The following is a 15,319-nucleotide window of genomic DNA, read 5'->3' as shown; positions in this document are numbered from 1 at the left end:
ATAATCGAAATGAATTCGGAGCGAAAATTGATAACAAATGTATGGCGTATTTCGATTCTGATAAGACAGATGAAGTAGTTCTAAAACTTAAACAAAGGCAATAGTATCAAATATCAAATAAATATAATCCTTGCATGATTCAATCAACCACTAGGAAATTGTTTTTCAATCCTTTTAATTTTTTACCCTAACGTTCTTTTTTTCGTTGATTACTATCTACTGTCAAATTTAAAGTTGACATGTCGTTACTAAGGAGTGAGACGCTATGTTGATTTGCTCAGATCCATGAATGTACGGTGGAAGCAATAGCATAGAAATGAAGGAACACCTTTTAATATGTTCGCTTGAGAGATTTCATTCGTTAATGTGTCAAAATTATTCATGAAATTTCGTATACGTTTATTTCAATCTTTTACATGTTTAAGATCTTATGCATTCATTCTTTTTTTTATTTTTTATGATCATTATAATAGGACTATACATCCCATTGTACTTTTTTTCACACATGCATTCATTATTTTAAAAAAAAATATCACATGATTTGTGAAACTTTGGTGATGCATGTTGGCTGGTTCATTTTGGAATTAGTCATTAGAATATAAAATTGTATACCACTATCCAGCATTATCCGTATCTTATTTAAGGAATAACTGTAATATTTTTTCTGTCTATGAAGAAATAACATCAAACATTTGGTGCACACTGAATAACGTTATTTCGACATGGTTAATAGTTTAATATCATAGACAAAAGTGTTGTAATATATTTAATTTGCACAAAGCTGCCAATAATTTGTATTGTTTTTATTTCTTTGTTGAAATGTTTTAAAGTAAGTTGATGAAAGTATGCAAATGAGGGCTTTAAAAAATATGTCTGGTGCTGACACATGTTTTTTCAAGAAACCTTGTACTTTTACAAACTTTGGAATTTTTATCATGACTTAGTAAATTGTGATCAAGTTCTGTGAATATTTTCATTTTTTTGTAGATTGTAATCATCCTTAATTAAAGAGAAGCTGTATTTTTATTGCTACTCGATTTACTTGTTTTACATGTTTAAACATTTCTCAATATAAGACTATAGAACATTTGCGTTAACTTTAACCCTAAAAGTCGTGGATAACTTTTACCTCTATTCACATATAATGGTGAATGCACAGGGTTTTGTAACATTCTCTTTATGTTATGTTTGTCATGCGTAATGTTTGTATGTTTTGTATGAGAGAGAGAGAGAGGTGGTGCTGGAGGGTCATGTATAGTCCTGACTAATGAAAAAAAAAATCCAAAAAAATCGACCCTTACCTACGATGGCATTCAGTCAAAATTGTGTGTTTGCTCATTGGTTTGATACCGCATCTGTTTTATCCATTCTATACAACAAGTATTGTCCTGAAACATCAAAGGCTTCTTCTTTGTCTCTTTTTATAACCACTAATTACTAAAAATCTATGAAAATAACCCCACAAAAAAAAACACTGTCCAATGATGAATCTCTCAAAAACAAGAAAAGGAATGATTGATTCTGTCATTTTACCTTTAATGTTGCTCTTCCAACTATATAAAATGTTTTATTGATATGAACAAAACAGCTCTTATACGAATAAATCATCATGTACAATACTGATCCGTAGGGGGGCAGTAGCGAGCCATATTCCTTATATATAGACTGCCCACGGGACAGTATTATTGCCTAATATTGTGATAATGACTGAGCCGTTGGCGAAGTCATTATCGGTGTCGTTACGTAAGTTTTGTAAGAAAGGGTGAATTCATTGGCATTTATTTCAGTGCAATTATTTAGTTTATGAATACAAAATAAATAAATTTTATAATTAACGAAAACATATTGTGCACGATTCAACAACTTCAATATACAATTGAAAACAAGAAAATGTTTTCTTAGAGGGACATCTCTCTTAACAGGGAAACAACGCCACACCGGTCTTTAACATGTAAATGTCCCGTTTCTGACCGGTTTTCTGATCCGTTTTTTTTTCTCTATTAGTGACCGAAAATTATTACTGAGGAATAGAGAATGTCTCCTTGTTATCCAATAGTAGAGGTTAATTTTCACCAAATATGAAATAAAAATCTGTAGTTTATAGTTGACTTACTCGGCTGTGTAATTTTATCTCCTGGTTTAGTTTATTTTATGTAATGTATCGGTTTTAAATATGTAGTTAGTCACCACTTTTATCATGTATAACTATTATAGATAGTTATCAAAGGATCCAGAATTATAATTTAGTACGCAAGACGCGCGTTTCGTCTACATAAGACCAATCAGTGACGCTCATATCAACATAATTATAAAGTCAAACAAGTACAAAATTAAAGAGCAATGAGGGTCAAAAATTCTAAAAGTTGTGCCAAATATGGATAAGGTAATCGCTGCCTGGGATAAGAACATCCTTAGCTTTTTAAAAAAAATCAAAGTTTTATAAACAGAAAATTTATAAAAATGACCACATTATTGATATTCATGTCAACCCGAAATGTTGACTACTGGGCTGGTGATAACCTTCGGGACGAAACGTCCACCAGCGGTCATTTTAGATGATTAACTGTTTGCAAAAGTATAAATTATTCTAAATAAAAACGATGTTATTATCCCAGGCAGAAAACCGTGGCCGTATTTGGCACATCCTTTTGAAACTTTTGGTCCTAAGTGCTCTTCAACATTGTACTTTGTTTTGGCTTTAGAACTTTTTTCATCTGAGCGTCACTGGTTAGTCATGTGTAGTCTGGCGGATTAGATTTTGAACCTAGTACCTTTTGTTAGCTATTATTCTTGTGTTCCCTTGTCCTATATGTTCTCCCTTTTTTTTTTTATTGTAGTCCTGTCATGTAATGCTGTCATTTTAATGTTATTTTTAACATTGCCATAAAAGCGGGATATTTGGCATGCCAGGAAACCAGGTTCAACCAACCTTTTTTTCTTAAAATGTCCTTTACCAAGTCAGGAAAATTGCCATTGTTATATTATAGTTCGTTTCTGTGTGTATTACATTTTAATGTTTGTGTTTCTGTTGTGTTGTTGTTCTAATATATTGGTGCGTTCCCTCAGTTTGAGTTTGTAATCCAGATTTGTTTTTTTTTCTCAATCGATTTGTGAGTTCCGAACAGAGGTATACTACTGTTGCCTTTACTAATATTGCTTTACGGACAGGGTAAAGGATAAAACGTGACGTTAAGTTTTTAAGCCGCTTGATTTACTTTGGACGTTTTGTTATGCATTAATTACATTTGTTTAATATACTTTTAACTTGATATCATACACAAAAGTTTAAAAGGTTTTCAGTGTTCAGTAAATAGAAGAAATAGTTAAATTTTGAAACGTAATATTGAGTGTTGAAACGAATGTTGAATGCTGAAATCGAATACAAAAATGAAAAACAATTTTTAACAAACGAATTAAACACAATTCCATTTTAATAAAAGCGTTTTGTAAAATTCTGGGTCGACATTAAAACAATTATTATCACACATAGTAATACTATAATGAAATGTTATGCGAAAGTCATACAAGTGAGAGGTCTAGCGCTATAAAACCAGGTTAAATCCACCATTTTCTACAATTGAGAATGCCTGTACCAACTTAGGATTATGACAGTTGTTGTCAATTCGTTATAATATATTAGAGTATAATAACCTACATTGACCTATAATGGTTTACTTTTTATAAATTGGTATTTGTATAGAGAGTTGTATCATTGGCACTGACACCACATATTCCTATATCTATTAGCTATGATTATTGATAGTCTCATTTAAATCTTATTAATGGTGATGCCTTCTTCAACATAGCAATTTTTGAAACTAAAAATAAATAATATTTTAACAAACACAATTAATGGTTTAATTTTTAAATTGTTATTTGGATGGAGAGTTGTCTCATTGGCACTCACACCACATCTTCCTATATCTACAACCTTTTTTTGAATGGTTCAGCTTATATTGAAGATATAATGCAGATTGCAAGGAAAATGCAGTATATAATAGACGAGTTTCATCAGATTCGAACTGCTATTTTTACATTAAAAAATATTTTGATAAAGTTGGAAGCTACTCGACACAAAAAAAAATGCATGCATCTACTTTATACTGGTTTTTGAAAAATATAAGGTTTCATGAATTACTGAGGGGGATGCAGGGAGATAATCTATGAGGGAAAATTACAGCAGATGAAATTTTTTTTCAAGCTCCTTATTTGAAGTATTGAAATATTGAAAACCTCCACTTAACATTCCCAAAACATTTCGAGGCTTCCTTTTTAGGTTGCAAATATTAAGTCTCTTGGGATGGATAGAAATATCCGAGTGTTCCATTTTAATTTGTCAAATCTGAAATCCGAAATAAACACAAAAAATTTAACCATCACCTACACAATATTTATCAATAAAGGCAATAGTAATATAACACTGTTCAATAGTCAGAAATCGATTTGACTAGCCGTACACTAAATCTGAGGGATACACCTCAACTATAAGAGGAAAAATAACAACAACAAAAAGTACAAAAAAAAAACCCAAACGAAACAACAGGACACTTAACTGCAAAAACCAACACCAACATAAATAGAAATGGAATGTTTTCAGACAACTGTCATATTCTTGAACTGGAACAGAATATTTTAAGAAAAATACATAAATGTACATTTCAACATGTAAACCACATGATAACAACGACAACATACAATAAGTTGACGACAGTAACAAATATAGCACAATGTAATTATGAACTGTACGTTTATCGAACGAAACAACGCCACAAAGTGACGTCACACGTAAATTTGTATAGAAAGAATATAAAATTAGGATAAAGTATGTTAAGGTGTTGTTTGAATTATTTCTAACCATTTCAAGAATAATGATATAGAATTGTGATAGTAATGGTGTAATTATTTGTATTTTCTAACCGTGTGGGTTTTTCTTCTAATTGAAACTGTGTAAAAACAAACCAACCTTGTGCATATTGTTGCTTTATTAAAAAAAATCATATAAATGAACTAAGTGATTAATTGTCTTTTCTTTTACATACTTATAGAAAAAGAAGACAAAATAGAAAAAAAACCATAAATGATGAGATATAAAAACAGTATCTAATTGAATGTATGAAATTAAATTTGAGAATTTGAGTCAAATCGTTGAACAAGAATTTGACAGCTTTCATCCATTGGATGTGTGTGTTTTGACATCTTAACCACGAATTTCAGGTACCTATTTTTATCATACAGGTTAACGCTCGTTAATTACTTCCTTGAATGTATGGAAATGTAGAGGTTATACTGAAGAGATATCCTGAAATCTAAGTTTTCAGTAGGTAAATTATAATAATTTTAATCATATAACATTTGTAAAAAATCCACGTTTAAAAACATTTAGTGGGGTGTTTTTTATTGCCAATTTTTCATATTATATTTTGTGGTTTTGAGTTTTATAAACATTTTCAATCCTATGTTCCTTTTCTGTCAATTTTCTAAATTTTGACTTTATACATTTTTTGCACTTTAATCTTTTGTCCGACAGTAATCGCCACTTATTATCTCCTTCTGAAGTACCAACGTCTAGTTTTACATCCACCATTGGTACTAGCGTTAATGGTCATTATGATCATAAAACAACCCCCGACATCTATGTATGTATAAACGACATTGTCCATGGAAGCAAATAACTGTCAAATAATAATATGCATTTTTTGATTTTTGATGAGGATGATACAATGAGATTTATCCACCCAGATATATCATATTCACATAGGCCAACCACCGAAAGTGAATGTCATATATATCCTGGGTAGATAAATCATTTTCTCTAATTCTATGGAAATTTATCCCTTTTCGAACCCGTTGTATAAAAAAATTTAATCAACGTGTGGTTGCTGGTGATCTCAGAAGATCATTGGATGATTTTTAGGGTCATGACCTTTTTGGCTGACTGGATGAACCAAAATATGATAACAGGTGTTAATGAAATTGACAACTTCGTGCAATGTGAAAGGCACTCGAAGGGGATTTTCGGTAAACAAAAAAAGAAAATGTCTTTTTAATCATTAGAGAAACAGATTCTTACATAGTTACTCGTGGATTATCGGATTTATCCAATCTCGATAGTTAAATTATAAATTTTAAAGTACTCGCCGAGGCGGCTCGAACTTTAAAATTGATAATTTAACTATCTCGATTGGATAAATCCGATAATCCACTGGTATCAATGTAAGAATCTATATGTATCAACTAAAATCAAAATTCAACAACTGTTTATTATATCACTGTTTTTTTATCCTTTTACAATTTTCTAGTAATTGCTTTATTTACTGGTGAAACTGATCCCTGATTTTATACTTAGTACGGGAATTTACTTGACATCTTAAACTACATCATGAACGTTACTTTGGAAAATCTAAATTTAGGTACAGGGACGCTGTTCCAAATCTCTTATAAATCTCTTGCGATGATTGCCGCGGCGAATATAACGTTTTATCAAAAAGGATTTTCTATGCTTTTAACCAATAAGAAAACAGAAAATATAGTCATAAAATAATTGTATTTGAAAAGGAATCATTCTCAAAATAGAACAAACTATGATGTTGTCTTAAAGAAATATGCCGGAAAGAAAAGATTCGTTCAGAGAAATTGGCCGATTCGATATGTCTGCCTATGAACTCACCTTCAAAATAAATCCTTATTGTATTAATATTGTGCTCTTTATGTGGCTGACAATCAGGAACCCTAGTATAACACCATCAACTGAAATGGCATGCACTACAATAAACGAACGTTTCGGACAAGAACAATTGTTGTTGAAATAGTCACGCGAAAGAAAGATCATATGCACAGATAATATTGAGAAACAAATGGTTAATATAAACTTGTGTATATTCATTAATACACGTGCATCATAAAGTACTTCTCTGCCACGCTGCCACGCAGGAAACCCCGAAAAGTTATATTGGCAATAATTCTATTAGTCCTGTTTCATTATTTGCTTTAATTGTTCTAATTTTATGTCATTAATATGACTTAAACAAAGTTTCATTATAATAAAAGCGTAATGTCACCCCCTGACATCATTCTTGGTCAACCTCTAGCAAAACCTTTTATTTCAAATGAATTAGTGATTTAATATTACACACAAACGCAAAAATAATTTGAAATGAAAAGAAAACAGAAAAATAACGAAATTGGAGGAAAAAAAGGGTAGAGCTTAAACAAATTACATGTTCACATAACGTATTCAAGTATAATAGTCTCAGCTACATTTAATGGTCGTCTCGTTTAAATCATATAAATAGTGATCCTTTCCAATATCTTTCATATTTTACATAGTTTGTTTTTTTGGAACAGTTGGAATATCGTTTATATGATATGTTTAAGAAAAGACTTGGTCCAAGAGCAAAGCTATGATGGGTCCCTATATTGACTGTTACATATTCAGATCCCCTCATACAAATTACTGCCTGATTGCGATGCATATGCAATTATGTATTCAGACACCCCTCCCCTATGTAGGGTTAAGTGTAAAATTTGTGATTACGAAGAGAATGTGAAACTTCAAAAAATGATTTTAAGATATCAACGACTATAGTAATATCCAACCAGAATTACGAATGAACATCATAACTTAATAGCAATGGGAATTCACGCTCAGCAATGTGGTTATATCCTGAAGACTACAAACTTAGACGTGGTGAAAATGTCGTTAGTTAGTTAGTTAGTTTAGACATAAACATATCGTATAGATCAACCAATTCATGATGGTCTCCATAAACAGTATGGAGATTCATCTTTAATCTTTCCTCCTCATAAATAATAGTATTCGCTTATGCTTTAAGTGTGCGAAATAAATAATATTTCAAATACTCAGATCGAGTCTATCTAATCCCCTTGGAAATTCCTGGCTCCGAGCCTGTTAGGACGTACATATTTTATTCCTGTCCTGTATCATAAGATCTCCTTAGTTATGGTTTATCTATATACTAAGGTATTGTTAAAGTATAAATAGTGAAATAAGTGGTAATAATAGAGTTGGTAAATTCACCCGAAACCAGGTGAGACATCCCAGTTGTGGTACATGTAGCTAAGGGCATACGATACAGTTTTGATCCTGTATTTACAAGTTCATGAAAAATTGCATATAGGCTATTTTTTACCTGATTAAATCAAATACGTAATAAAAAAAACCCTTCATGTGCTACTTTTTGAGTACAATGAGGTCGAAATATTGTATATTTGCTCAAAATTCAGATTTGTGGCCGTAATTTCTTTTTCGAAAGAAAGACATAACTTTTTTGTTATAAAAGATAAACACAAATTGTTTTTTGTTAAATAATCGTGAATTTCTGTATTTTTTAAGTATCCTTAAACAATATGCATTTTTTATTTATTCAGAAATAACTCATATTTATAAAATGTTCATGAATTGAGGAAAAAACGTAAATTTTTGCGGCATGTTTATCAAATTAAAAAAAAATCCTTTATTTACCGTTTTATAAAATTTAGGTAACATAATCTTCCTGCAAAATGAAACAAATTGCCGTTTTGAAAAATAGGAGTCCATGAACTCGTTTTTAAATAAAATCAGTTTGAATGATAAAAAAACAGTCGAAAAATGCTTCGTTTCCCGATATGTCACAGTTTGACGTCGCAAAAATAACATTTTACGTTAGCAACGTCATGACCTCCCCTGTAACTGTAACGTATGCCCTTAAGGTGGTATGGGTGTCTTCCTCCATCTTGGATTGTAAAAAACAGAGAACCAAAGGTCCATATTTTCTATCAAGTTAGCAAAATTTGATGCAGGAATGCAGATATGTAATGTGAATTTTCATTTAAAAGAACTAATTTATAAGAATATAACTTATAAATATTAATATTTTTGCAAATGTTGATTATTTTTGGTTGTTTAAAAAAAAAAATTGGCATTTTAAGGGGAGGTAACTCTAAAAAGGTGCATTTTCTGAAGGATTCTGTTTGGAATTTTCCTATTTTGTATTTTAGCCAGAAAAAACGTACGGTGACCCTATCTTTTCTTTTGATATTCTCAAAGCATTGTCTGAAAGCTATCTTTTCCTTAAGTATTTAACAATTCTATCATTTTGTTTAGTTTCTAATCACAAAATGGTGTTTTTTCCTGTACAAAATACATTTTGTCACATCCTCTAGCTCGAAAAAATGCGCGGTGACCTATTATTTTTATTATATTTTTCAACATATATCAATAGATACTACGTTTTGGCAAAGTATGAACAAATTCTATCATTTTTATTTTAGACTCCCATACCACCTTAAGTGTTAGTTTAAGCAAGGAAAATTTGATTTTTAAAAGCAAAAGACAATTAATAAAAAAAATGTAAATAAACGAAAGAACAACGTCATTGCATCCAAATACAATATAGAATATAATATCCGTAAGTTTGAAAAACGTTTTAAAACTTACAACTACTGCCCCTATTACATGCTTTCGTCGATAATGCTGTGGTTTTGTTTCTGAATATTTGTGACGAATTTATTTTATCATTTTCGTACGTTTTTGAATGTCAGAAATCAATATGAGAATTAGAGTCAAATCGTTGAACATGACTATGACAGATTATGCCCATTGGACGAACAACTTGTATGTCTGAATCTTGGCATGTTCCTAGTTTTATCATACAGGTTTAAGATCGTTAATTACTTCTTCTTCGATTCTTTTGATGTATAGGTGTAATACTGAAGGAAGTTTCCCCAATCTGAGTTTTCGGTACGTAAATTTTAATGTTTCTATTTATATTACAACATTGCGTTAATGGCGTTACATTTATCTCAATTAGAAAACAAATAGTTGTATGGCATTTGTTATCGACAATTGATGGTTTTTTTCTGCAAAACCTTTTTAGTTCTATAAACGTTCTTAATCCTATGCACCTCTCCTATCAATTTTCTTGAAACTTTTCACGTTCTGTTCGTCGGTAAACGCCACAAAAGAGGATAGAAGTTACAAGAGGGGCTTTCAAACTCTACAAGATAGCCACAACACAAACATTGTGTATTATTTTCTATTTTTATCTAATGACTCATTAATATTTGGTTGATTGCGTGATAAAAAGGGTAAATAATAAAACAAAAAATAATTAAAAATCTAAGTTTATAATTTTGTTTACTGATGTTATTATATTATAGACCAATACGGAATGGTTTTTGTTCACAGAGTTAGTTTCGAAGAAAGAGGACCATGGCTCGTAAGATAACACTAAAAAGAAAAACTTTTGCTGAAATTGTGTTAGGATTATTCATGGGAATAATTTTATTATCTTTGTATAGATATAAGGTATTATCTTGTGTGCCATTGGCAGGTACATGTTGTCGTACAGTCCATGTAAACTATCATGTCAATTTTGGCGTTGATCATCTTCAATTAACCAATAACCAGGCTATACCAAAAATTGTAGTTGAAGCCTTCGATTTAAACATTAACATCAACAAAAATGACAAATATTTCCTTCTAATTGGTGTGATGACAACAAAGGAATATCTTGATACCCGAGCTGTTGCAGCTTTTAATACTTGGACCAATTCTTGTAGTGGATCCTGTAAAGTAATCTTTTTCTCCAGTGAAGGATCAACTACTGAAAAACAAATTCCGCTGGTTATTGTAGACGGTATGGATGATTCTTATCCACCTCAGAGAAAGTCTCTTTTGATGTTGAAATACATGCATGATAACTATATCAACAACTTTGAGTGGTTCATGCGTGCAGATGACGACATTTTTGTAAAAGGAGACAAAATTGAAAAGTTTCTACGCCCTTTAAAGAGCTCTGTTTCCCATTTCATTGGCCAAGCTAGTCTCGGAAAAAAAGGAGAAAAAGGGAAACTGAACAGACATGAAATATATTGCATGGAAGGGCCTGGATTTCTGTTCAGCTACACAACCTTAAGGCAAGTTGGTCCACATATTAACATTTGTATTAACAATTTGCTGACAACTCATGAAGATGTTGAAGTTGGAAGATGTGTACGCAAATATGCTGGTTTATCCTGCACCAGGTCATTCGAGGTTGGTATATATAGATTGTAAGCTAAGCATATGATATCCGTTGACCTGGTGTTATGTATTCATTACATTAATATCAATCACTCAGGTCTCTATTCAGAATATTGAAGAGAAACTGAATTCTCAAGAGAGTGTATGTTTTTTTAAAATATTTTTACAATTACGCTTCGTGTCAACAGTATACTCTAAGATATTGAAGTGCTATATAAAATAATCAAACTATTAGTTGTATATAAAGTCTGAAAATTACACCCAACAGTGTTGGAATTCAATTTGTTTGCTTACAAATGTTTGTCCGTCCCTCAGCGGGATTCGAACTCACACCTTTGATGCACTACATCACCAATCGCTTAATCTTTTTCTTCAGCGCTGTCACTCGCCAATAATGCTTTATAAAAATATAACTCCAATAGTCACAGTGTTACCTTGTCTCGAAAGGTGAATCTAGAGATAGACAAAAGATATCAGTCAGTGATCCCTCGCAAGAATCCACTGACGAAGAGCCTGTGTTAGAGGCTAAATCAGCTCTCGCCAGCAAGTCTTTATTGCTTTGTATCACGGTGCAGAGCTTTTAGTTTCAGTGGACATGAACTTAGAGGAAAATCAATTTGGAAAGTCCATATTACATGGAAAAATCAAATAACAAAACGTATCAAAAACGAATGGACAAGATATGTCATATTCCTGACTTGGTACAGGCATTTTCAAATGTAGAAAATGGTGGATTAAACCTTGTTTTATAGCGCTAACCCCCTCACTTTGATGACAGTCTCATAAATTCCGTTATATTTACAATGATGCGATAACTAAACAGACACAATAAATAAAATAGTCAAAATATGGGTGATCAAAATAAAAAAGATATAAAATTCATAATGTAGAACCTTGGAAGTCTAAACATTAAACAAATAGTTATATTGTAATTAAATTTTTTAAATTATTTTTACATACTGAATTATAGTATTTATGTTATCTTTCATTCGTGTCTATTCTATTGGATTATCATTACTGTACAATTATGCATTTTGTTTAAATCCTACCAAATCATAAAATGTTACATCCGCTATCACGAATATTCATTTGACTTTAAAAAATGTAGAAATTAATCCGACATTTCATGCAGTCAAACATTTCTGAGTTATATGAAATTATCTTGTTGGATTTTAATTTCAATTCTTTTTTATTTAGTGTTTCTATAACATATTTTGTAAAATTGAGGTGACATGGTTTCGAAAGCTTGTAAACATGAATGAAAGGGATGAAAATTGGTTAACTTCCAGCATTTATTATAATTATGCAAAGAAATGTATATGAGCTTTTGTCTGCAGTGCTGGACAGAATAAAACTTTAAAGATCCATTTTGGAAAATAGTGGTATTATTACACCTATATGTAATCGATGAATATTAATGAAATCAACTAAAATAATGTCGACTTGAAATTGAATACGTTACACAAATTAGTCCAAAAATGTTTTTCCAAACACATTTTAGCATAGTTAGTAATGTTTATTTACGGCAATCTTCTTAACTTTATAAACAGTATACACTGATACTTTTGTGTTGTTCTATTTTAGATGCAGAGTTTGTTTTATAAAGAAGAGAAAGTGTCATTTAAATCAACACGTAAGGACAAAGCTGGTATGGAGGCATTAACTATACACCCCGTAAAGGATCCACAACATCAGTACATAATACAGACATATCGTCATTTCTCTCATATACAAAATCTACACCAGAAAGAGCTTTATTTACAAAGAGAGATAACTCAAATTGAACAAAATTTAGGCATTTTGAAACCAACTGATAGTATTACAAGACAAGGGATGATGCCTTCATTGACTAAATATAAACCAAAAGTAAGAGATGAAGTTTTGACATGGGACTTTCTGCATAAATCCATCATTTCTGATCATAACTTAAATCCAAAACGCAATATAAATACACCATTAAAACATGTTTTAGAAGACAATATCAATCAAGTATTACAACTCATGAACACAAATCTGCGTCAGAAAGGGGAAACAATAGATTTTAAAGATTTGTGGTTTGGATATTGTAGAATAAATCCTCTTCATGGTGCTGACTATAAATTAGATCTGTTAGTTACGCACTGCAAGCTTAAAGGGGAAGAAATGACAAACCCCGTAAGAAAACATGTATATCTTCATCAGACATTTAGGGAAGTAGAATTCATTGAGGATCTTTCGACAGCTTCCTCAAGCATTGAATACAAAGCATCAAATTCGCCTTTTACATTCATCAGCTTGGGTCAAGGTAGACAATCATTGGAAATCATTCATTTCATTTTGCCACTGGCTGGCAAAGTACCTGTATTTAAAAGATTTATGGAAAACTATGAGGAAGTATGTCTCAAAAATAAGGAAATGACGCAGCTTCACATTGTTGTGTTCAATAGTGAGTCAGATTCATCGTCAGTTAAATCTGTAATCGGTATGGTTCGTCAATACCAAAAAAAGTACGCTGGTGCCGACATTGAAGTCATTTTTGCAGATGGTCCATTTAATAGAGCGAAGGCTTTGGATCTTGGTATGTCTCAGTTAAGTGAAAACTCTCTACTTTTCTTTATAGATGTTGACATTTTATTTAATAAAGACGCGTTGTTAAGAATACGTTATAATACAATCAAAGATGTACAAGTGTATTATCCTATAGTCTTTAGTCAATATAATCCATCATTAGTTTGTTCCAATTCTGACTCATGTGACACTAAATGGACCAAATTAACATCTGATCATGGATATTGGAGAAGAATGGGTTATGGCATGGTTAGTACCTACAAACGAGATCTCATATCTGTAGGTGGGTTAGACACGTCCATTGATGGATGGGGGAAAGAAGACGTTGCCCTCAATACAAAGTTTGTTGGAAGTAACTTAACGATATTTCGTAGCATAGATCCCAGGTTAGTCCATGTTTACCATCAAGTCATCTGTGATCCTAAACTGAAGACAGACCAGTATAATATGTGTAAAACAACAGAAAAATCGACCTTTGGATCGCAACGGCAGATTTCTAATATTGTATTCAGTATATCGGATATTTTAAACAGGAACGATAAGGAGATAATGTTACGTCAGTTTATTAGATATTTTTTATTTAAGAAATAATTCATGCAAGTTACACATTTGTTGAAACATTTCGTACAGGTACAGCGCCATGTCAAACGGATATCACCAATATCAGGCAAGACAGTAAAAGCAATATTCATAAAACAAATAAAGGAATGCTATAACACGTAATTAAAAAAACGTCAGTAACCTGTATCTTACTACAAGACTTAAGAATTTATGAGGTTGATACGACATATTAATCAACAAGTATAAAAAAAGAAGATGTGGTATGATTGCCAATGAGACAACTGTCCACAAGAGACTAAAATGACAAAGAGGTCTTGTTACCTTCTGATAAACTTTTTTTGAAAAGGAGGATACGTTCTTTGACATACCATGGGTACATCAAATTTCTGCTTAGACACTTATTATTTAAGTAAGCATATATTTTACTTAAAAAGGTGTTGTATATGCCCAGAGCAATGGTGTTTTTTTAAATACACAAGGTGTTGTTAGCAAAAGTAATATTTAGGTTACATAAAATGTTAGCTTTTAATTCACGGTTAATCTATATGATTTCACTACTTATGAAAATCCTAGTTTACGTAGATATTAGAAAGAAATTTATAACAAATGATGATTTTTTTTTTAACAAGTCTATCTATAAATGATTTATTAAACTTTTGATTCCTTTCACTTTTGTAATTTTATTTGTGTATTTTCTCTTCTGCATGTTCTTACATTAATTTGTATTGTAATCCTGTCATGTTATGTTGTAATTTTAGTGTTATATTTAACATTGCCATAAAAGCGGGATGTAAGGCTAGCCACAAAACCATGTTCAACTCACCATGCTTTCTCAACATGTCCTGTACCAAGTCAGGAAAATGTCTATTGTTGTCTTATAGTTCGTTTATGTGTGTGTTGCATTGCCGTTTGGGATTTTGTTGCACTTTAATGTTTCTGTTGTTTTGTTGTTTTCCTTTTATATTTATGTGTTACCCTCACTTTTAGTTTATATTCCGGATTTGTTTTGTCTCAATCGTTTTATGACTTTCGAAAAGCGGTATACTACTGTTGCCTTTATTTACTTACAAAATGTCTTGTTTATTTACTGAACATAATGATTACGATGTTTCAGCAGTGAAAAAAAGAATCTATTTTAATCAATCAATGTTAGTTCTTTTTCTTTATAATAATACGATGTGGTTTAAT

At 31.3% G+C, this 15,319-nt stretch overlaps 1 protein-coding gene across 1 annotated transcript; it reads left to right on the top strand.

The window, feature by feature from the left end:
- The first annotated feature begins 10,210 nt into the window (after positions 1-10,210).
- LOC134714367 (chondroitin sulfate synthase 1-like) lies at positions 10,211-14,396 on the top strand. The gene is made up of 2 exons (XM_063575609.1): positions 10,211-11,035; positions 12,608-14,396. Exons 1-2 carry the CDS (start codon positions 10,211-10,213, stop codon positions 14,159-14,161), a joined length of 2,379 nt encoding a protein of 792 aa, XP_063431679.1. The 3' UTR covers positions 14,162-14,396.
- The last annotated feature ends 923 nt before the right edge of the window (positions 14,397-15,319 follow it).

This window comes from Mytilus trossulus, chromosome 4 (genome assembly GCF_036588685.1).
Source record: "Mytilus trossulus isolate FHL-02 chromosome 4, PNRI_Mtr1.1.1.hap1, whole genome shotgun sequence".
NCBI classification, from domain to species: Eukaryota; Metazoa; Mollusca; class Bivalvia; order Mytilida; family Mytilidae; genus Mytilus; species Mytilus trossulus.
This window is presented reverse-complemented; position numbering and strand designations above follow the sequence as displayed.

What these genes read in the sequence shown, in the direction of transcription:
- LOC134714367 (XM_063575609.1), top strand. Translation starts at nt 10,211, where the DNA reads ATGGCTCGTAAGATAACACTAAAAAGAAAAACTTTTGCTGAAATTGTG. An exon ending in CCTGCACCAGGTCATTCGAG is followed by an intron (nt 11,036 to 12,607) that starts GTTGGTATATAT and finishes GTTCTATTTTAG; the next exon opens with ATGCAGAGTTTGTTTTATAA.